This window comes from Heptranchias perlo, chromosome 37, assembly GCF_035084215.1.
Source record: "Heptranchias perlo isolate sHepPer1 chromosome 37, sHepPer1.hap1, whole genome shotgun sequence".
In the NCBI taxonomy this organism is placed as follows: domain Eukaryota; kingdom Metazoa; phylum Chordata; class Chondrichthyes; order Hexanchiformes; family Hexanchidae; genus Heptranchias; species Heptranchias perlo.
Genome location: NC_090361.1, coordinates 5,201,956 through 5,225,784, shown reverse-complemented (window position 1 = coordinate 5,225,784; position 23,829 = coordinate 5,201,956). Strand labels below are relative to the sequence as shown.

The following is a 23,829-nucleotide window of genomic DNA, read 5'->3' as shown; positions in this document are numbered from 1 at the left end:
TATTTTAGTGCATCAGTACATAGTCGAACCACAAAGGAAATGTTGTCGTGATGGAATGAAGTTAAATCCCATGGGTTTTTCATGTAACAAAAGAGCTAGGAGAATAGTACTTGGACAAGCATGTAAAGACGCTTTCCTGGATTGCTGCAATCATATTCAAAAATTTATGGCTGTACTTCGCAGTACTCAAATGACTTTAGCAAGAAGTGAGTATCAAGAAGGGGCATCGCAACTGAAATGATGTATTTTGTTTAATATTTTTTGACGTTTTGCACCAAGGCATTAACTGTAAAAATGCCAGGTTATGAGTACCTTTGAGAGGGAGAAAGAAAATATCTCTTATTCATTCATGGGATGTGGGCGCCGCTAGCATGGCCAGCATTCATTGCCCATCCCTAATTGGAAAATAGGAGAGACACAGGGTTAGAAGACCGTCTCGGTCAGTAGTGCTAAATGGGTGGTATCATATCGTCCGCTCATTATACTCCCCGTCTGAGTGTTCAGTCCCATTGACTGCAGTCAGACTGAATATCGGGTGGGCCATATAACAGGCGGCTGGTTTCCACCCCTTCGTACGCATTTACAGGGGCTAAATTACACAGCTAGAAATTACCTAATAGCCAAGCAAAACATTTTGAAAATACAAAGCAACAAATTCTAAAGAGAACGGGAAGCCATAAAAAATTTAGTTGAGGATAAGTAAAATTAGTTTTGGAAGAGGTAAAATAGCAGATTGTATACAGGAATACAGACATTTGTAGCTGTCTGTAATAGTTAGTCAAGGGTTAAAGACCAGTGAAGTCATTTTAAGTGATTAATAGGGTTAGAGATATAGGGAGAAGGATATTGCATTTATATATTACTTCTAACATCCTCGGGATGTCTTAAAGTACTTCATAGTTGATGAATTACTTTTGAGGTACGGTCACCGCTCGTTATATAGGTATGTGTAGCAGCCAATTTGCAGACAGCAAGGTGCCACAGACAGCAAATGAGATGAATGACCATTTAATTTGCTTTCCGTTGAGGCAGAAATGTCGGCCTGGAGACTGGGAGAACTTCTTGATCTTTTCCAATAGTTCCATGGGATCTTTTACATCCATCTAAACAGGGCCTTGGTTTAACATCGCATTAAAAAAAAACAGTACCTCCAACATTGCAGCACTCCTCCACTGAACTGTCGGCCTAGATTATGGGCTTCAATCCTGGAGTGGGACTCAAACTCATGACCTGCTGATACACAGTTGAGAGTGCTACCAACTGAGCCAAACTGGCACTACGGGATCCTGAAATGGCAAGGGTGTTAAACTATGGATCTACTCATTTAAGTTCAGTAACCTATAATGTAAGTGGATGTCAGTGAGTACATGTATGAAGAAACTTGCCCAATCAAATGCTTAGAGGCACACTTGGCGAAGAAAGTATGGAATTTTCGAGGCAACGAGAGAAAAAATTGGCAAAGTTCTGGTTAATATTTTTGGGTCTACCTAATATTCATAAAATGAATGAATGAACCTAAGAGAGACTGACAAACTTCAAAGGGATCTAGAGCAATTAGTTTCATGGGCTGAGGAATGGTAGTTAGATTTTAATGTATAAAGATGTACGTTAAACACATTGGAACAAGAAATGTGAAGTGTATTAACACGATGAAGGCTGTCTATTAACAATGATGTTATATATTTAATTTTTCATCAGCATTGCCCTCATTTATGTCCTGCAGTAAACATGACCGCATGTAATGGGTGGCCAGGTTTGCTCGGCACAGGAGAAAAATGAATGTAAACTTAGGGCCAAACACAGATATTTTATAGCTTTGCAGAATTGTTGTTTCTTGATTTATTTTGGATTTCCTTTTTGCTCCGGCTAACTATTTTAAATAGAATTTACAGCACAGAAACAGGCCATTCGGCCCAACTGGTCTATGCCAGCATTTATGCTCCACATGAGCCTCCTCCCACCCCTCTTCATCTCAACCTATCAGCATATCCTTCTATTCCTTTCTCCCTCATGTGCTTATCTAACTTCCCTGTAAATGCATCTATGCTGTTTCCCTCAACCACTCCATGTGGTAACGAGTGCCACATTCTCACCACTCTGGGTAAAGAAGTGTCTCCTGAATTTCCTATTGGATTTATTGGTGATTATCTTATATTGACAGCCCCTAGTTTTGGACTTCCCCACAAGTGGAAACATCTTCTCTACGTTTACCCCATCAAACATTTTCATCATTTTAAAGACCTCTGTTAGGTCACTCCTCAACCTTCTCTTCTAAAGAAAAGAGCTGCAACCTGCTCAGCCTTTCCTGATAAGTATATCCTCTTAGTTCTGGTATCATCCTTGTAAATCTTTTTTGCACCTTCTCCAGAGCTTCTATTTCCTTTTTATAATATGGAAACCAGAACTGTGCGACTTTCCTTTTGCCATTTGCTGTGCCTCCCCTTCTCCTGCTGCAGACAGATCACTCAATGGTTTCCCATTGGGTGTTACACTCTACTTTTGGTTCCTGAAAAAAGAGGAGGGGGAGGAACGGAGGGTGCCCAATCTCTTCGGTTATGGGCTAACTTTCCTTAAAAAGAAAGCTGAAAGTGAGAACGACCCTTGTTTTCTATGGGATGCAGGTTTCATTCTTGCTGACCATAATGGGCTGTGGGAGAACCTTCACCACACGGACTGCAGCGGTTCAAGAAGGCGAATCACCACCACCTTCTCAAGGGCAATTAGGGATGGGCAATGAATGCTGGGCATGCTAGCGGTGCCCACATCCCATGAACGAATATTAAAAAAAATTAAGCAGATACCTACCATGTTGGCTTTTATTAGGGAGAAAGCATGGGAAGAAGTGAGTGAAGGAGTACTTACAGGTGAAGGTTTGAGTATAAATGACCCTGCACTATCTCATGGGCTTTAATAATAGGCTATTCAAGAACTTCAACGCATTAAGTTGCAGAAATATTTAGATCAGCACATTCTTGATAGATGTGGCTAGCTCCTCTTAACTTGCCAGACCTAGTAAGGTCATTGAACTTTTTCCGGCAATAAGTTGTTGCATGTGGGGTCATCCCAGATGACATTGACTAACTGGCCACCGCCTACATCTGCTACTGTGCTGTCCCCCACCCCACCCCAACCCCCACCCTCTAGGACAATGTTGCAGGGTTCCAGTGAGCATTTCCACAGCATCACTGCTGACCCTAGGGGTTCTCATTCCTCCTGCAGACCTGATAGATAATATTTCTCTGGAAAGCTTTCAGAGCTGCTGAAAATCCACGGTTTTGGTTTGCTGATCCTTTAGGAAGATGCAAGCTGTTAAATCCTGCTGCAGCTCCTCCCACTCCCTGAAATCATGAGCTCTCATTGAGCGGTGTTCCTGTCGCTGGGAGCTTGCTGTCGTTATGTTAATCAGGCTAGCCCCGGAGGCTGAGGCAGGACCAGCCCACTTCTTGGTGGGCAGATGTCATTAATGCTGTGCCATTTTTCTAATTGGAGTGGAAAATGTAAGCTAATATCTCTCAACTTTTTAGCCTTTATATGTACAGATGAAACTCTACATCTAAATCCATAATTTACCTATAACCCTTTTTCTTTTAGGTGACGATGATGATAGCTATTCTCCCTATGAGGACATAGTATTCAGAAGTGACTTCCCAGAAAGCTGGCTTTGGCTACTGAACACTCTGCCCAGAAATACTGACAGAGATGGGTACTTATTTTGGTGAAATCCCGCATACTTGTATGAATGCGTAGTATTTGAACTGTTTCTGTATGATTTAATTCATGAGGCTGGGGTCAGCAGGGTTCTTTGGGTCCAAAGGTCAACTGTAAAAGAAAGACTTGCATTTCTATAGCACCTTTCTCAACCTCAGGACCCCCCAAAGAGCTTTACAGCCAATTAAGTACTTTTGTGAAGGATTTTTATGGAATGTAATTTGAAGGATTGTATTTGTAAGGAAGGAAATGCAGCAGCCAATTTGCGCACAGCAAGCTCCCGCAAACAGCAATGTGATAAGATAATCTGTTTTGATTGAGGGATAAATGTTGGCCAGGACACCGGGGAGAACTAGTACCTTGGGGATCTTTTACGTCTACCTGAGAGGGCAGACGGGGGCCTCGGTTTAACATCTCATCCGAATTATGGAATCTCAGGCATGTGTCAGCCTAGAATTTGTGCTCATGTCTCTGGAGTGGTACTTGGTCCTGCAGCTTTCTGACTCAAAGGTGAGAGTGCTACCACTGAGCCACGGCTGACAAATAGCAGATATCTTCGTAGTAGATGTAAACCTTTGGACCACACTACTCGCTACAGAAGTTTTGAGCAGGAAATAATTGCAAATGGGCTGGTTTTAGTACCATGTAATGCCATGTTTTGGCATTATAAAACTGAAAAACATTGTAAAATAGCATTTGATATGGAGAAGAAAACAACAAAATGAGATTTTTTTCCCCCTGGTTAATGGCCCAAGTATTTTCTGCGATGTAGTTGCTAGAGAATCACCAGCATTGTTCAGATGAAGATATTACTTAATGGACTTGTATTTCCCACTTACAAGTTAGATTTAATTGTTTTACTTGTGTGATTTATGGAGTCAGATGTTCCTTCTTTCTGATTAATCAAGCAGTGATTATTCTTATAGCACCTGGTGTGACACAAGTGAGTTTAAAAGACACTGGTACATTTCTCGTAAGATTTTTACTTGATAAGCAATTAAATATAAAAGTTACTTCACTAAGGTTGTGTCTGTCTTAGATGGCAATACTCCAAAGGAAACAGAGTAATTTAAAGACAATAGAAGCTGCTTAATGTGGAATTCCCTGTTTGATCATGTTAATAGAATGGTTCCACTAACCAAAATAGCAATTTTTAGTCCTAAGTATTTGGATTACTCATAAATTGTTTCCAAGACCCTTAAATATATGATACAGTTAACTTCCTGACTCGGTAATAGTCAAGTATAGGGTAGCAATCTTGATAGTGCTATTCATCTACTGAAAAATAAGACTATTTGGTGTAACTTGTCCAATGGCTGACCTTATTAAGTTCCCATTAAAACTTTTACAAACAAAATAACGTATTTTACACAACAAAAATCAAGTTGTTAACAGTATATAATCAAGATGTGTTCAATGGCAGTGCATTTTTCTTTTTCTTAATCAGCCTTGCGACAAAGGAGATAAATGGTTACCTTAAAGATTCAATCACTACTTGGGAAATTCAAGCTGTCAGTGTGTCTTCAGATAAAGGTAAGACTTTTTTGGATTATTAGATTGTTTGTTGAAACTGATGATTACTCAAACAAATGAAAGAACTCAGATATGCAGCGCATGTGATCAAAAAGTGAGGATATTGTCCCTTTTCAGATCTAGACTTTGTGAGTATGTATAGGAGGAGGTGGAACAGCCAGCACAGCAATAACAAAAGGGAATAGTGCACACCAGTTTTCTTTGGAGCCAGAGTGTGTGGATGTAATGACCATTGGCAGGGATTTAGTGTGCAGCTGGAAGAGAAGAGGTTAGTCTGGGACGCTAGAGGATATAGAAGATACAAGGCTCATTATGCTCCCTCCTGAACACCGTATCAGAATCTCTCTGTACTGGTGTCTGATGCAATTAGGCCTGGTGGGAGGAAGCTTGCATGGAGCATAAACACCGGCATAGACCAGATGGGCTGAATGGCCTGTTTCTGTGCTGTAGACTCAATGTAAAATGTACTACTAGGTTTGATGCTTAATATGTCCAGCCTCCACAAAGCAGTAATTAACAAAGCGAATAGAAAGCTGAATAGCCAAAACAGTAAAATTGAACAATGTCGTACCAGATCTGGTCGCTGCTGTGTTTAGTTAGCACGTGAGCTTTTACCACAGAGATAAAGGGACGAGATTTAAGCCACGGAGACAGCGTGGAGAAGGACTGTAAGGTTGAGTCCTCCTGTCAGATTACTGAGTAATGAGGAAAGACTAAAATTGCTCGTACTATTTACTGTCAGAGGTTGTGGGGTGGTGGGTGGGGGCTCTTAGAGGTGGGGTAGAAAAAAATTAATATGGTTACGACTTTACGTTGATTCACGACAGAGGTGGGCACAAGTTCCATTTATTGGTGAATTTATGGGGCTTCTTCACACAAATATGATCATCAAATGGAATAGACTTCTGGATAGTGGAAGCGAGAATTCTTGAATTATTTCAGAAACTGATGTGATGGGAGACTGTGGGGCCAATTTTCCTGCCCTCCTCTCCCCAACCCCCGCCCCCCCCCCCCCACCCCCTCAAGTGCTGGTTAGGAGCACAGCATCTGAATTGTCAATATTTCACCCCTGGTGCAGGCTTGCTCCCCGGCAGGGCCTAGTGCTACCAAAGAGGGAGAGGAAATTCAAATCTCAGGTTCGCAGCTGCATTCCTGGTCACCAGTCTCCAGGTGGGATTAGAATGGGCACCTGGTTGTTCTTCGAGCGGGCGTGGTCACGATGGGCCGAATGGCCCCCCTTCTGCTCTATGGTTCTCCAGCAGCAAGAAAGTCCCAAAGCCCGAAAATCTGCTTGGTAAGGGAAAAACAAAATTCCACTTCACCTTGTTGGGTCCTCTTCAACCTCCTGTTAGGCCTCATCAGACGTGAGGGACAGGTTCGTAGCAGAAGCCCAAACACTGACCTTTTTGGGGTGCTGCGGCTGGGACTATTCCCTCCCACCCGATTTGCATCAATGCGACGGGCCTGTGCCTATTGCAGGTGCGGGCCCAGCTCCTCCCCCGTGAAGCCCTGGAAATCCTGGAGCAATGTAATGGGCCTCCACCTTGCCCCACTTGTTGGACCTAGAGAGCAGTTGTTCCCAAGGGCTAAGGCTAGGGAAATTAGCCCCTATAGGTGCTGTATGGATGGATGAGTTTAGATGGGTTGTCAATGGCCTTTCTCATGGGTATATGTCCCGTAATCTACTCACAGAACACACCCAAGTATAATGACTACAATATTCCCTTTCACTTCTTTGATTCCTCACTGTGGAAATAATATTAATAAAGTTAACTCCTACTAAATTAAGCACTTCAGGGTAGTGACAGTCTCCGAACATATTACCTAAAAGGAAAAAAAAAATCTGTTTCAAACTAAAGCATCTCCAGTTTGGAGTGGAGTTCTTAAAGATTGTGAGGGGACGTTAGGGGAGTGCAAGATGAAAAGAAAAATCAACTGAATACACAGTCCCACTTATAGACATGCACATCCATATGTACGGGAATTATGAGAGTTATCCATTCAAATGTCAAGATAAACTTGGGGAGAAAGATGATGAAATTTAAAAATTGGCGATTATCATTTTATGTCCACTTTTTTCAGCTTTGAAAGTGCCTCCTTTTCTTTATGCAGTGATAAGTGAACAGGTCAACCGTTTAAAATAATGAATTCTAACTTTGCCTCCGTCCAGGGATATGTGTTGCTCAGCCTTATGAGCTTACAGTGCTGAAAGAGTTTTTCATCGACCTTCGACTTCCATATTCTGTTGTCCGCAACGAACAAGTAGAAGTTAGAGCAATCCTGTACAATTATGAAGAAGAAGAGATTAAAGTAAGTTTGGCAACATATTTATCTCGCCAATGCATCCGTACTTACCTTATTTACATGGAGAGCTACCATAGAAAATAGGAGCAAGTGTAGGCCATTCGGCCCTTCGGGCTTGCTCCGCCATTCAAAATGATCATGGCTGATCGTCTAACTCAGTACCCTGTTTCCGCTTTTTCCCCATATCCCTTGATCCCTTTAGCATTAAGAAATATATCTATCTCCCTCTTGAATACATCTAATGACTTGGCCTCCACTGCCTTCTGTGGCAGAGAATGGTGGCATTGTAAGCAGTGTAGATGAAAACATAAAATTACAAAGGGATATTGATTCGGTGAATGGGCAAAACTGTGGCAAATGGAATTCAATGTAGACAAATGTGAGGTCATCCACTTTGGATCAAAAAAGGATAGAACAGGGTACTTTCTAAATGGTAAAAAGTTAAAAACAGTGGATGTCCAAAGGGACTTAGGGGTTCAGGTACATAGATCATTGAAGTGTCATGAACAGGTGCAGAAAATAATCAAGAAGGCTAATAGAATGCTGGCCTTTATATCTAGAGGACTGGAGTACAAGGGGGCAGAAGTTATGCTGCAGCTATACAAAACCATGGTTAGACCGCACCTGGAGTACTGTGAGCAGTTCTGGGCACCGCACCTTCGGAAGGACATATTGGCCTTGGAGGGAGTGCAGCGTAGGTTTACTAGAATGATACCCGGACTTCAAGGGTTAAGTTACGAGGCGAGATTACACAAATTGGGGTTGTATTCTCTAGAGTTTAGAAGGTTAAGGGGTGATCTGATCGAAGTTTATAAGATATTAAGGGGAACGGATAGGGTGGATAGAGAGGAACTATTTCCGCTGGTTGGGGATTCTAGGAGTAGGGGGCACAATTTAAAAATTAGAGCCAGACCTTTCAGGAGTGAGATTAGAAAACATTTCTACACACAAAGGGTGGTAGAAGTTTGGAACTCTCCTCCGCAAACGGCAATTGAGACTAGCTCAATTGCTAAATTTAAATGTGAGATAGATAGTTTTTTGGCAACCAAAGGTATTAAGGGATATGGGCCAAAGGCAGGTACACGGAGCTAGATCACAGATCAGCCATGATCTTATCAAATGGCGGAGCAGTCACGAGGGGCTGAATGGCCTACTCCTGTTCCTATGTTCCTAGAATTCCACAGGTTCACCACCCTCTGGCTGAAGAAATTTCTCCGCATCTCGGTTCTAAATGGCATACCCCATATCCTGAGACTGTGACCCCTGGTTCTGGACTCCCCAGCCATCGGGAACATCCTCCCTAAAGATAGTGGCCCCCAATTTCTATCGGAGTTCCAGTGGTCTTCAGCCATAACTTCAGTGGGAGACCAGTGTAACCCCAAAAGAAACAAGGGAGTCCTGGTTAGGTCAGGTCTCTGCCATTTCTGACATGTAAGGGTTGGAACTACCAACTGCCCCTTACATGGCAATTCATGGGCTTGAAGCAGGAAATGCCTAAGTCGAGTGTTCAACATCAACAAATTGGATTTATATATCACCATTAATGAAGAAAAGTGTCCCAAGGTCCATCGTAGAAGTGTGATCAGACAAAGACGGATGCGAGCTAACGAATGAGATATTACGTGGCTTTTAAGGAGTGTCAAAGGAAGAGGCGAAGAGATGTAAAGAGAGTATTCCAAAGCGTAGGGCAAAGATGGTTGAAGGCTTGGCCGCCAATAGTGTAATGAAGGGAGTGGGGGATGTACAAGGGGCAGAGTCAGAAGAACGCAGATTTCACGGAGGGTTGTAGGGCTGGAGGAGATAACAGATGGCAGGCCGAGGCCATGAAGGGATTTAAACACGAGGATGAGAATTTTAAATTTGTGGCATTGTGGGACCAGGGGCTAATGTAGGTCAGTGAGCACAGGGGTGATGGATGAACTGGACTTGTTACAGGATTGGATATGGGCAGCAAAGTTTTGGATGAACTGAAGTTTGTGGAAGGTGGAGGATAACAGGCTGGCCAGGAGAACTAGTTGGACTAGTTGAGTTTGGAGATTGCAAAGGCATGTTTCAGCAGCAGATGGGTCGAGGCAGAGGCAGAGGTAAGCAATCTTCTGGAGGTGGAAGTAGGCAGTAGAGAGTATATGGGGTCAGAAGTTGCAGCTCACCCAAGATTGAATGTCAGACAACACAGAGATGGTGGAGGCATCAAGGGAGGTGGCGGAGAGGTAGAATTGGGAGTCGTCAGTGTACATGTGGAACCTGACCCCATGTCTGCAGGAGGAGAAGCCATTGCTAGAGATGCTCTGGCTCCAATAGGATAGATACAAATGGAACCAAACGAGCGTAGTACCACTGAGCTGACAATTGGAGGAGAGGCGTGGGGGAGGATGGCATGGTTGACCGTGTCAAAGGCTATAGAGAGGTTGATAAAGCGGAAAAGGAAAAATGCATCATCCTCACAGTCACCCAGAAGGTTATTTGTGACTTTGATTAGAGCCGTTTCAATGCTGTGGCAGGGACTGAAACCTGATTGGAGAGATTCAAACATGGAGTTGTGGGAAAGATGATTACGGCTTTGGGAGATAACATCCTCAAGGACTTTGGAGAAGCAAGGGAGATTGGAGATGGGGTGGTAGTTTGCAAGGACAGAGGGGTTGAGGGTGTTCCCCCTATTGAGCGACCCACCCGGCCCCATGCAAATGAGGTGCCCTTCCACTGACCCCACAAACCTGGCGTAAAGTCAACAGAGTGGGTTTTTGCCATATGTGACACTGCTGACCCCAGTGAAATTTCCAGGGTCTACCTCACCTGAGTAATTTTGACAGGAGAGGAAAATCACTGCTGCAGGAGTCAGGTGTGCTGGTTGCCTAGGGTGTGCTGGCTGCCTTGGGACGTTTTACTACATTAAAGGTGCTATATAAATGCAAGTTGTTGTTGAAAATGTTTGCCAAAAACGCTGCATGTTTTTCAAGCAGCTCAGAGGCTACCTCTTCCTCCCTTAGCAGCAGGCCTCTGAGGCCATTCTAATTAGTTTCCAGCCCCAGTTCTGACTCCCAGATTCACCCTCTGCACCATGCATTATTCTGTTGCTCAGGCGATGCTGTGTGAACTTAAGGCCACCAAGTACGTTCAAAGTCAATCTCAGTTTGATCGTTTGTTCGGGAAACATTTGTGATTGAAAATTGTTTTTTCAGTTTCAGGTTGCAGATCAGAGGTACCCTATTGAAACAAATGAGTCGGGAGTGTTGAGTCTACAGCACTAGACATGCCATTGTTGACATAATATCGATTATATATTATTAAATATAGATTCCTCAAGGCGGGTAGATGGAGTTAAGATACAGTTCAGCCATGATCTAATTGAATGGTGGAACAGGCTCGAGGGGCTGAATGGCCTCCTCCTGTTCCAATGTTCCTTCCTATGTTCACATAAAAAGTTCCACCTTTTTGATGATTCTTTACAATGTAATTGCGTTTTTAATTCTAGGTGCGTGTAGAGTTTCCTTATAATGAGAACCTATGCAGCAATGCAAAACCGACCGAGAGATACAGACAAACAGTTACTGTTCAAGGGAAATCATCCACGGCAGTGCCTTTTGTTATAATTCCATTGACAATTGGAGAAGTTGTGATTGAAGTCAAGGCCTCGGTCTACGAGAAACTTGCGACTGATGGTGTGAGGAAATCTCTCCGAGTGGTGGTAAGTCCAACACAAGGAATCGTCCAGATGCTTCTTTGCATTCCCGACAGCTCTGATTAAGTGATTGTAATAAATTAGCTAATCGAGCTCATTTCTCAAATGGGATTCAACCTTTGAAACAGAAATTTGGATTGTCAGAGTCCTAAGAGACTTCGGTAGCATACACTTAACCCCCCTACTCCTGCCAGATGCAAATGCTGGCATCTGATAGAAATCATGGCAAATTATAAATTATGATTTTGAGCAGGCGGAAGTGGGCAGAAAATATTTTTCGATAAGCTTGCTGTCACTGTCAATTTTCCACCAGAAATAACGGCGAAAGCTGAATACATCCAACCAAGTATGGGGGGAGGAGGGTCATATTCAGAGTGAGTGGTGATGATGCTGGTCCAAGGAACACTGGGGGATTGAATTGCAAAGAATTAGTTATGCTCGGGAGCCATGGTAACTTGAGTAGAAAATCTAGACCTAGAAGAAAGCAGACACTTGGATACTCATTGTATTCTGTTTTTTTTTTGTAGCCAGAGGGAAAGAAAATCGAACGTCTAGTGATAAGTGAAATTTTGGATCCCAAAGGTTAGATCCTTTCTCACCATTAACGCTCTTATAACAAGTGGTTGTCAAAACATCATTCATGTTATTTTTGTTTGGTTTACACAGCAACAACAACTTGCATTTATAAAGTGCCTATAACATAGTAAAACGTCCCAAGGCGCTTCACAGGAGTGTTGGAATCAAAATTTGATACCGTACCACATAAGAAGAAATTAGGACAGGTGACCAAAACCTTGGTCAAAGAGGTAGGTTTAAGGGGCTTCTTAAAGAAGGAGGGAGAGGCGGAGAGGTTTAGTGAGGGAATTCTAGAACTTGGGGCCCGGGCTGCTGAAGGCACGGCCGCCAATGGTGGAACGATGAAAATCGGGGATGCGCAAGAGGCCGGAATTGGAGGAGCGCAGAGATCTCGGATTGTTGTAGGGCTGGAGGAGGTTAAAGAGATAGGGAGGGGGGCGAGGCCGTGGAAGGATTTGAAAACAAGGATGAGAATTTTAAAATCGAGGTGTTGCTAGACCGGGAGCCATTGTAGGTCAGCGAGCACAGGGGTGATGGGTGAATGGGACTTTGGTACAAGTTAGGATACAGGCAGCTGAGTTTTGGATGAGCTCAAGTTTACGGAGGGTACAAAGTGGGAGGCTGGCCAGGAGAGCATTGGAATAGTTGAGTCTAGAGGCAACAGAGGTTTGGATGAGGGTTTCAACAGCAGAGGAGCTGAGGCAGGGGCAGAGACGGGCGATGTTATTTGAGGTCGGAGTAGGCGTTCTTGGCAATGGAGAGAATATGGGGTCGGCAGTTCATCTTAGGGTCAAATAGGACGCTGAGGTTGCGAACAGTCTGGTTCAGCCTCAGATAATGGCCAGGGGGAGGGATGGAATCAGAACAGCAGGTAAGATTAAAATGTAGCTTTGTTTCATTGCCAAGAAGATGAACGTCATGGGCTAGATGTTCCTATGAGCGGCGAATGTTCGCTAGACTTTTCATGGGCTTTTGCATGGCAAGTTCCTCTCATTGGGCGCTCAATCCAACACGGTGCCCTCTGCAGGGCATCTGGGACCTGTGTGAACAGGACAAACAGCGGTCAATCCCTTGAACCAATCCAGCTGAAGCATGTTAATAAGCCATGCAGAGACTGAACCGAGAAGTGTAAGTTAGAATGGTGAATTGAATGCCAAATCGGGTACAGAAAGTGAAATAAAGAGAAGATAAGAAATATTGAATTAAGAGCGAGAGATAAAAGTAAAAAAAAACAAAATTTTTTTTTTAACTGTCCAATAACAATTAAAATCTGAAGGAATGAGACTCCACATTTGTAAAAGTCAATTTTCAGTGCCAGAGAGGTTGTTTGGCAGTAATTAAGACTTAACATGCCGTTAACAGGGTGCTCATAGTTAAAATGATTTGACGTCCCTTTTTTTGGCGCGATTAGTTTGTATCCATCAGGAACTTCATGCCGTTCCATTCATTTGAACGGAAAGCCAGCTGGCGAGATGCCGTTCTCGCGCTGCTTACGGAGGAGGGTCGCGTCTGGTAGAGCAACTTCCGGATTTTCGCTTTTGACTGCATCAGTGCAGTCGCTGGAAGTTGCTCTACCATTTTGCACAGAAATAATGGCGAGCCCTGTTAGCCTTGCCATTGCTTTCACAGGAAAAATCCGGCCTCATGAATTAAACCGAGGTAACCCTTGGTATATACCCACTGTTCTGTAAATATAAAGGATAAGGGTGACTCCATGGTCCATTGGACAGCCGTGCTGGTGGGGAGCACATCTCGGAATCACAGATGCACAGAAAATCAAGAAAAACCATGCACAGTGCATATGTGTATGTGCTCCCAATGGGTAAGGCTCCCAACTGGGAGTGCAAAGTTAGAAAATTACCCCTTATACTCTCACATTCAGGATGAATTGGCTTCTTTTAGAAGCATAAGGCTGGATTTCAATCCTGTTTTTTTTATTTTGTGTTAACCACAGAGCTACCAGCAGATTGATAGATATAGATAGATAGATGGATGTATATATTTTCACATTGTTGTTCTCACAGTCAGTCTTCTGAGCTCTTGCCTCAACTTCCTTAGTTCTTTAAAACACCCACAGGATGCACTGCAGCAACTCGCCAAGGCTTCCTCGACAGCACCTCCCAAACCCGCGACCTCTACCACCTAGAAAGACAAGGGCAGCAGGCACGTGGGAACAACACCACCTGCACGTTCCCCTCCAAGTCACACACCATCCCGACTTGGAAATATATCGCCGTTCCTTCATCGTAGCTGGGTCAAAATCCTGGAACTCCCTTCCTAACAGCACTGTGGGAGAACCTTCACCACACGGACTGCAACGGTTCAAGAAGGCGTCTCACCACCACCTTCTCAAAGGGCAATTAGGGATGGGCAATAAATGCTGGCCTTGCCAGCGACGCCTCCATCCCATGAACGAATTTTTAAAAAATGCTAATTTTCCATGGGCCAGGAAAGGTCTCAGACCAATAAAAAATGATTGACAGGATTCAAGTGGCTGGTGAGGTCCTTTACTCAAGTGAAAAAACTCGAAAGTGATTAAAGTTTCCATCTCATCGGGAGGATTCTAAATAATTTAAAAAATGTGGCTTTGATATTTTCTGCCAGTGAAGGTGCCATTTTGTATCTCACCAAAAAAATAATGGCCCTGAAATTCCACGCCATTTTCGGCATGTACAATTGAGGCATCTATTTTCCCTTGGTTGACAAGATGGAGCAAAAGCCATTCCCACTGGTTTTCTCCCCAAAATTGATTCCCCCCCCTTCCAGCCGCCTGAGATTTCAAATGTGATTTGTCCCTTACCATGGTCCGCCTGCTAACTCCCCAGCCACCTCATTATAAAACATGGTAATGAAGGTTAGCGAATTTCCTGGTTTTATGTTCTCATTGCATTAGGAGTAGCTTAGAAGAAGAGATGTAGGGCCAGAATTTGCTGTCAAAATAACGGTGAGACTAATGGCACTTGCCATTACTTATGGGGAAATAGTACAGCAACGTCAGGTGAGGAGCAGATGCGCAGCTAAATGTGAATATCCAAAAGTTGCTGCCTGAGTTGCACCGTTCTGCCATTAGCTTTGCGAAAACAATATCTTGCCCTTAGCCGCCTCCCCTTCTTTTTAGGAATTAATATTTGCCCATTAAACTCGCAACAAAAAGTTAAATCTGGTCATTCCAAGTGCAAGTACCCTTTCATTGATGTGATAAATGATAATAACTGCCAATCCACCTCTCTGGCACCAAAAATTAACTCTTACAAGTGTGGAGTCTCATTCCATCAGGTTTTGAATTTTTCGGGGTGATTTTAAAAAGGTTAAATTTTAATTTTTTTTTCTTCCTTTTCCTTTCTGTCTCTTTTCCCTCTCTGTCTCTTAATCCAATCTTTTTCCCCTCTCTTTATTTCTGATTTGACATTGAATTCACCCTCTTTAATTCTTCTCAGTCCTTCTGCTGTTTATTTCCCAATCCTTAAATCTCATCGGTTCAGGAGATACCCTGTTGCTTGCTCTGTTCACTCAGGTCGCAGATGTGCTGTTCCCCTCGCTGCACCATTATCAGCTCGCACTTCCAGCAACTTTGTGGGGAAGCATATTTTCAGCTGAAGGGTGCAGGGGCAAGTCTAACGGATGGCAGACGTCATTAGATGCCTTCCTACAGCAAATTCTGGGCCATTATGTTCAGCCATTGCCAGGATCAATTGAGACAGGTGCAACTGAAGGTTTATTGAACCTGAGGATTGCTGAGAGTTTGCAGAGTTATTATAGTAGCTGGGAATAACTTGTTGGAGTGTTTTATTTTGTTGGCATTTGACCTACACAGCTTTGAACCTGTTTGTGACTGCTTCCTGATGTGGGGGCAGATTTTGACCCCTCAACCGCCACCCACAATGAGGGATTGTCAGGGATCTGGGGGTCCTAGTGCAAGAAAATCAAAAAGTTAGTATGCAGGTGCAGCAGGTGATCAAGAAGGCCAACGGAATGTTGGCTTTTATTGCTAGGGGGATAGAATATAAAAACAGGGAGGTATTGCTGCAGTTATATAAGGTATTGGTGAGACCACACCTGGAATACTGCATACAGTTTTGGTGTCCATACTTAAGAAAAGACATACTTGCTCTCGAGGCAGTACAAAGAAGGTTCACTCGGTTAATCCCGGGGATGAGGGGGCGGACATATGAGGAGAGGTTGAGTAGATTGGGACTCTACTCATTGGAGTTCAGAAGAATGAGAGGCGATCTTATTGAAACATATAAGATTGTGAAGGGGCTTGATCGGGTGGATGCGGTAAGGATGTTCCCAAGGATGGGTGAAACTAGAACTAGGGGGCATAATCTTAGAATAAGGGGCTGCTCTTTCAAAACTGAGATGAGGAGAAACTTCTTCACTCAGAGGGTAGTAGGTCTGTGGGATTTGCTGCCCCAGGAAGCTGTGGAAGCTACATTATTAAATAAATTTAAAACAGAAATCGACAGTTTCCTAGAAGTAAAGGGAATTAGGGGTTACGGGGAGCGGGCAGGAAATTGGACATGAATTTAGATTTGAGGTTAGAATCAGATCAGCCTTGATCTTATTGAATGGCGGAGCAGGCTCGAGGGGCCGATTGGCCTACTCCTGCTCCTACTTCTTATGCTCTTATGTTCTTATGAATAGATATGGTATTCCCTTTGTCAGCCATTATAGAGGAAGATGAGCAGGGGCCTGAGAGGATGGAGGAAAGGAGAGTGATGCAGCATTTAAGTAGGGTGCACCCCACCAGGTATTATCCCCAAAGATTTAACAGGCAGCACATGCTCTGTGAGGAGCTTAGAGAGAAGATGTGTTTGCGAAATGTGCTTCGCCAAAGGTGCAGTAGGGGAGTGGTGCCACCTACTGCATGAAGACCTGCAGCCACTGACATCTGCCCACACTGCTCTGTTTGTGGCTATGGTATGGGATTTATTACAAGCAGCCATGGGGATTATCCAGTATCAGCCACAGTGCATTCACCAGATGATTGACTCACTTTGCAGGAGAGCTGAGGAATTCATCACCTTGGGCATCACAGCAAGGCAGCAGTGACATACAACCGTCCAGTTTTATGAGGTTGCAGGCTTTCCCATGGTCTAGGGTGCATTACCACATTATCCTTTCAACTTAGAGACCTGGGTGCAAATGCAACTCAGACTGATTGGATGAAATTCTCCTCTATACTGGCTGTAAAGATTTTAAATGAAATGTGTTAAGTTACTAATGGCTGTGGGCTACAGTACAAAACTGACCACAGTTGGGTCCAATTGGGCACTCATTTGCAAATCGCAACGAGGCCTGAGGATATCTAGAGCTAGGAAATAGAAAATCTGCTTGGAAGAGGTGCTTTGGCCCATCTCCGCCCCTGCCTCAGCTCATCTGCTGAAACCCTTATCCATATCTTTGTTACTTCTAAACTTGACTATTTCAATGCTCTCTTGACCGGCCTCCCATCTTCCACCCTCCATAAACTTGAACTCATCCAAAGCTCTGCTGCCCGTTCCTAACTCGCACCAAGTCCCGTTCACCCATCACCCCCTGTGCTCGCTGACCCACATTGACTCCCAGTCCATGAACGCCTCGATTTTAAAACTCTCATCCTTGTTTTCAAATCCCTCCATGGTCTCGCCCCTCCCTATCTCTGTAACCTCCTCCAGCCCTACAACCCTCCGAGATCTCAGCGCCACTCCAATTCTGGCCTCTCGCGCGTCCCCGTTTTTAATCGCTCCACCATTGGCGGCTGTGCCTTCAGCTGCCTAGGCCCTAAGCTCTGGAATCCCCTCCCTAAACCTCTTTGCTTCTCCACCTCTCATTCCTCCTTTAAGATGCTTCTTAAAACCTACCTCTTTCATCTGTCCTACTATCCCCTTGTGTGGCTCGGTATCAGATTTTGTTTGAAAATCGGTCCTGTGAAGCGGCTCGAGTTGTTTTACTACGTTAAAGGCGCTATATAAATGCAAGTTGCTGTTGTTGGATAAGGAGCATTGTTGGAGCACAGTAGAGTGATTGTTATCTGGATCAAGCCTTTCTGTACCTGCCCCTGGATTAATAAAGGAGAAAATGGTTCATTGCCCAACAATGACATCCATTACCTTGATGAGTACAAATAACTCAGTAAAAAAATATAGTTGGAAGTCGAGTGCTTTGAGCATTAACTTGCTGCCTTAAAAGTGATACAGCACACACTCCAGTCACGTGACAAACAAGAAAGAAAACAAAACAGCAACGGGAACATTTACAAGTGCAAAGTTTTGTGGTAGTACGGATAAATAATGCCAGCAAAATTTAATCAAAGTAGGGCCAACTGTTTAATGTTACTTGTCATTTCTCTAATTATGGATTCCTAATTTGTACCACACAGGGAAAGAAAGACTGGGGTAGAAAATTCACTCAGCTTGAGTTTGCCTTAATAGAGTTATCTGAGAACCTTGGAGGCTCCTTCTCCATTGGTGAAACCATGGGAGGAATTAAAATACTAAAATCTCTCGTAAACTCCAGGAGGGCTGAGCAACTTGGGTACAGAGAAGATAACTAACGTGATTATAAAGACAGGGGAAACAAACTCAAACCAATAGTTGTCGAGAAAATAAGTAAAGGAATTTGATTAGAAGATTTTTTTACATAAATCAATATATTCTTTCTTCAATTTAGGGAAGCAACAAGTGATCGAAGTTGATACCAGTATCAAAGATGCTATTGTTCCACAAACAGAACCTTTGACATTCATCTCTGTTCAAGGTACGTTGATTGTGGTGATTGACTCTAGTCCAAATAAACTAAGGCAATTTTCTTGTAGAAACTGAAAGGGGCAAAGACCATCCTAGATTTTCACCGGTTTGCACATATTTGGAGTATTCACGATAGCAGAATTTTAACCTTCCATCTTTACAATAATGATTTTCTCTGGCTTTTATGAGGAGGCTTGACAGAGTGGATGCTGAGAGGTTAGTTCCCCTGGCTAGAGAGTCTAGAACTAGGGGGCATAGTCGCAGGATAAGGGGTCGGCCATTCAAGACTGAGATGAGGAGGAATTTCTTCATGCAGAGGGCTGTGAATCTTTGGAATTCTCTACCCCAGAGTCGTTGAATATATTCAAGGCTGAGATGGATAGACTTTTGGACTCTAGGGGAATCAAGGGATCGGGCGGGAACGTGGAGTGTAGGTTGAAGATCAGCCATGATCTGATTGAATGGCGGAGCTCGAGGGACCATATGGCCTACCCCTGCTCCTATTCCTTATTCTTATTTCTTAAATTGGATTCCTACAAGTTGTCCAAACCCACTTCCTTTAGCTCTCTTAGAAAGGTGGCCAATTTCTGGTGCTGAGTTAGAAAACTCTCTTGCAAATGTGTCTGGAAAAAATATGTTTAATTTAAAACACTTGGTCCAGGTGAATTAGCCATTATACGTTCCATTAGAAATTGTGATATATTTTATGGCACTAGATCATCTTACTTTGGAATTTCCTCTCTTCAAAATAATGGTATAAATAGCTTAATTAATTATAATTAAATAATGTTTTACTGTTTATTTTACTCCACTTATTGTAGACTTCCAGCATTATCACAGGGATTAGAGGGGTATAAATGATGAATTACTTAGGTGGAATTTTGGAGCAAAATCTTCTACTTTATAGAATTATAAAACTTTGCAGCATAGAAGGAGGCCATTCGACCTGTCGTGCCTGTGCCATTTTCTTTTTTTTTGCCTCGGTTTGAAAGACAGGAGATTTTTTTCAGTATTGACAACTGGTGAATCTGGCAAATGTGCCTTTTTCTGGAGGGAACTGGGCTAAACAATAGTATGTTATGAATTTGCCAGCTTTCTTCCCGATTTGTACACTGTGTAATCTTCCCTATCTGATTTCCCACTAACACTACTTGCTTTTGCACAAAAATGTATAAGACTTTGTAAAAACAAGGGTTTTGATGGTGTAAATAAGGAGAAACTATTTGCACTGGCTGAAGGGTCGGTCACCAGAGGACACAGATTGGTAAAAGAGCCAGAGGGGAGATGAGGAGAAATTATTTTACGCAGCGAGTTGTTCTGATCTGGAACGCGCTGCCTGAAAGGGCGGTGGAAGCAGATTCAATAGTAACTTTCAAACGGGAATTGGATTAATACTTGAAGGGGAGAAAATTGCAGGGCTACGGGGAAAGAGAAGCAGAGTGGGACTAATTGGATAGCTCTTTCAAAGAGCTGGCACATGAGTACTGTGCAGATAACTGGCCAGTTCCTACTGAATGTTAAGTCGGCCTATTTCAAATAAAGTTTATGAGTTTATCATTCTGTTGGGGATGGCGATTTCTCAAAGGTAATTTCACATTTTTTTATACTTGTTATTCTTTTGCAAGATGTGTTTTCAAAGTGCCTTATCAAAAGATTTCTTCCAAGAGAACGATGGAAATAAAAGATTTGTGGCCATGAATGAGGGGAATTGCCTCCTGAGGATCATAGTGTGATAATTCCATGGATTAAACCTGACATCAGTTAAGTTTTTGTTTGATGTTTAACAGGCTACTTATAAATGTATTTTGTTTGCTCAACAAAACAGGAGACCTTTTGTCCGAAACTATTGAAAACTCTATTGATGGAGCGAAACTGAAACATCTAATTAGAATTCCTACTGGCTGTGGAGAACAGAACATGGCATCAATGACCCCAGGAGTGATTGTCACCAACTACTTAGACAAAACCCTGCAGTGGGAGAGGGTGGGAATGGAACGCAGAGAGATTTCACTGAAGAACATTCAACAAGGTATAGAACACATTTTTATACATAAGAGTGTTAAGATGAGTGGCGTCATTTTTTAGAAATTGAATTTTACAGGTTTATGCATATTGAGACACTAAGCTTAACCACTGATGGTACAGCATAAGTCAGATTCAGAGTAGAGGCCCCCTTTTGTGGTACGCTGACAATGTTCAGTTTTAAATACTGACGTAAAACTATAGATTGCAGCAATGACGATACTTTAAATTCATAGTGCCCTTTTCTTATGTTTTAATGCAGAGATTACAAAATCTGTGTTTTTTTTTGATGAGACCCCCCCACCCTGCTTCAGAGATTCATGTCCTGTTCACGCCCCCCTTTTTTTTAAGAAACAATATTCTGTAGCCCCTAGGGAGACGGCAGAGTTCGATTGGTTTCAAAAACTGGGGAAATAATTGAGAGAAGTTCAAAATGCCAGGCGATGGACTGGGATGGGAGAAGGTAGATGTACAGCTGGAGACAATAGTGGAGGTGAATGAGTGGCCGAGCAAATCAGTGGCTGCCAGATGTACCGTGGTGAATAGCGAGCCAATGGATAGGGCAGTTGGAAGTTTGGAGGCGCATTTTGTACGTGAATTAGCAGGAATAGATTTTTCCAGAGTTGGATGCAGAACCAAAGTTGAAGTCTGAGGCTCTGTGGTGAGATGAAGTCGACATGTAGACAGCGGGGAGTCAGCTTGGAGCATCAGTGTACAGGTTTGGAGGGAGTTGTGAAGAGGAACCATTCGAGGGATAGATTATCAGTCGGTGCGCTGGTGGAGGTTATCCAATGGAATCAAAGGATCTTGACGTTGACCTTTTTTTCTCTGCTTGGAATTGGCTGTGATTTGTCTGTATTTTCTCTTTTATTTCAGGTCCAATCTGCAGGCTTCCTGTGTTTTCAGCTTTTTTTCTTCCTATTTTCCCACCTGATAGCTTTAAGCTATCACTTGTTTCTTTAACTTCTTTAATTTATTGAAAGCTCCTTTCTCTTGTCTGGCTGTGATGACCTTTTACATTATCTAACAATCTCCTGGTTTTCTTTTAAGCGGGTTACGGGTTAGTCAAACCTTTTTGTCTTGCGTTTGGTGTATCAATTCTTCCCTCCCCATCTCCTGCCGTTTTTCCTGATTCTAAAAATATTTCCTGTTTTTGTTTCAGATTTCCAGAATTTGCAGTCTTTTTGGTTTTATATTAGTTTTGTTTTCCACCCCGCCCAGGCTATATTCAGGAACTGGCATATCGCAAGGAAGATGGCTCATACGCAGCATTTAAACATCGAGCGCCTAGCACATGGTATGTTACGACTGAATTTTAAATGTTCCCTTTCTTCTCCTGAGAATCTTGCATTCATGTAGCTTAAAGAAAGTATAGCTAGCTGATCCTGTGCCTTAGTGCGTTAAGGTACCACCCTGCCTAATACCACGTTGTATAGACTGGAGAGTCCCAAGTTAATCTCCAGAATGTACTGAGTTAGCTCGTGTTAGCCCAGGCAGTAGTTGTGGCACTACAGTTGGTCTCAACGCACTTGGATTAGAGAGAGGGTAAAATCAGCCAGAGATGCTGCACACAATTGCTTTGAGTAACCTCTGCTCAAAAGTGAGAACAGCTCTGGCCTCAACTGTGATAATTTCTCCTGGAAGTAGGGAAAGAAATTTAAAAGAAATAACTACTAATTTTCTGTTGATGTTTTTACCATTTCCTCAGCCTTACAACCTCCCTTCCACCACCCCCCCGCCCCCCAAATTCTCTGTTCCTCTGACCTCTGACCATCCCTCCCTTCCTCCCTCCCCTCACCCCCGCCCCATTAGTGGCCAAGCCTTCAACCACCAAGGTCCAACACTCTGATATTCCCTCCCTAAACCTCTCCACCTCTTTCTCCTCTTATAAGGCCCTGCTTAAAACCTACCTCTTCGTCCAACCTTTTGGTTAACCCTCCAAATATCTCCTCCTTTGGCTCGCCATCCTGTTTTGTCTTCTGTGAAGGGCCTTGGAACGTTTTACTCCATTAAAGTTGCTGTACAAATGCAAGTTGTTGTTGTTGCTTCTTCTGTCTTTCAGCACTGGTGCCAAAAATGTCGTGATGCATTAATAGCACTGTAGAATGTACAAAATCCATTAAAATCTCCCACGCTGGATATGAACAAGGAAATATTCAATTTGGGCCAAAATTCGTAGATTTACATAAAAGACTGATTCTGTTCAAATAATATTTTGTTTGGACTTCAAAGTCTACGTACACTGAATCACAGTGGTGTTGATAAAGTTTCAGTGTAAAAAGTTTCTTTAATTTAATTGCTGTTAGTTTTAATGTATTATCACTCCTGAAAAGCAGTTTTCTTTCACAATTTATCTTTTGTGACAAAGTAACTGGATTTAAATTGCATTTCTTTTATTGCAGGTTGACCGCTTATGTGGTGAAGGTATTTGCGATGGCAAATAGCTTGATCGCAATTGAACCAAACGTCCTCTGTGGAGCTGTAAAGTGGCTGATATTACAGAAACAGAAACCTGATGGCCGCTTCCAAGAAGATGCTCCTGTAGTTCATGGAGAAATGACGGTAGGTAAAATATTTATGTTTACTCTTTATTATTCCATAAAGTTTGTATTAAAAAAAAATGAACAATAGAATCATAGAATGATGCAAGGACTCGCACAACACCAGGTTATAGTCCAACAGTTTTATTTTAAATCACAAGCTTTCGGAGCTCCTTACATTTGTCCACCCCAGTCCATCACCGGCATCTCCACATCATAGAATGATGCAGCAGCCATTCGGCCCATCCTGCCTGTGTTGGCTCTTTGAAAGAGCTGTCCAATTCGTTCCGTTCCTCTGCCCTTTCCCAATAGCCCTGCAATTTTTTCCCCTTCAAGTATTTATCCAGTTCCCTTTTGAAAGTTACTATTGAATCTGCTTCCACCACCCTTTCAGGCAGTGGGTTCCAAGTTGTAACAACTCATGCATAATTTTTTTTTTCCTCAGTTGGCCTCTGGTTCTTTTACCAACCACCTTAAATCTGTGTCCTCTGGTTACCAACCCTTCTGCCACTGGAAACAGTTTCTCCTTATTTACTCCATCAAAACCTTTCATAATTTTGAACACCTCTATCAAATCTCCCCTTAACCTTCTCTGCTCTAAGGAGAACAATCCCAGCTTCTCCAGTCTCTCCACATGTGACTTGCCTCTTGAGAAATATTTTCTTGTGCATTGTTTCTTTCAGTGTTTTGCATGCCAGTTTTACAAATCCATAAACTGCACAATTTGATGAAAGAACTT

At 42.9% G+C, this 23,829-nt stretch overlaps 1 protein-coding gene across 1 annotated transcript in view; it reads left to right on the top strand.

Moving 5' to 3' along the window:
• LOC137304424 (complement C3-like) overlaps positions 1–23,829 on the top strand; it is a 94,211-nt gene that overhangs the window by 31,898 nt on the left and 38,484 nt on the right. Inside the window, exons 17-26 of the mRNA XM_067973017.1 lie at positions 9–206; positions 3,592–3,703; positions 5,156–5,241; positions 7,412–7,551; positions 11,018–11,230; positions 11,752–11,806; positions 18,452–18,538; positions 20,354–20,557; positions 21,772–21,847; positions 22,953–23,112. Of these exons, the coding sequence (XP_067829118.1) occupies positions 9–206; positions 3,592–3,703; positions 5,156–5,241; positions 7,412–7,551; positions 11,018–11,230; positions 11,752–11,806; positions 18,452–18,538; positions 20,354–20,557; positions 21,772–21,847; positions 22,953–23,112 (1,331 nt within the window). The remainder of the gene's footprint in view (positions 1–8; positions 207–3,591; positions 3,704–5,155; positions 5,242–7,411; positions 7,552–11,017; positions 11,231–11,751; positions 11,807–18,451; positions 18,539–20,353; positions 20,558–21,771; positions 21,848–22,952; positions 23,113–23,829) is intronic.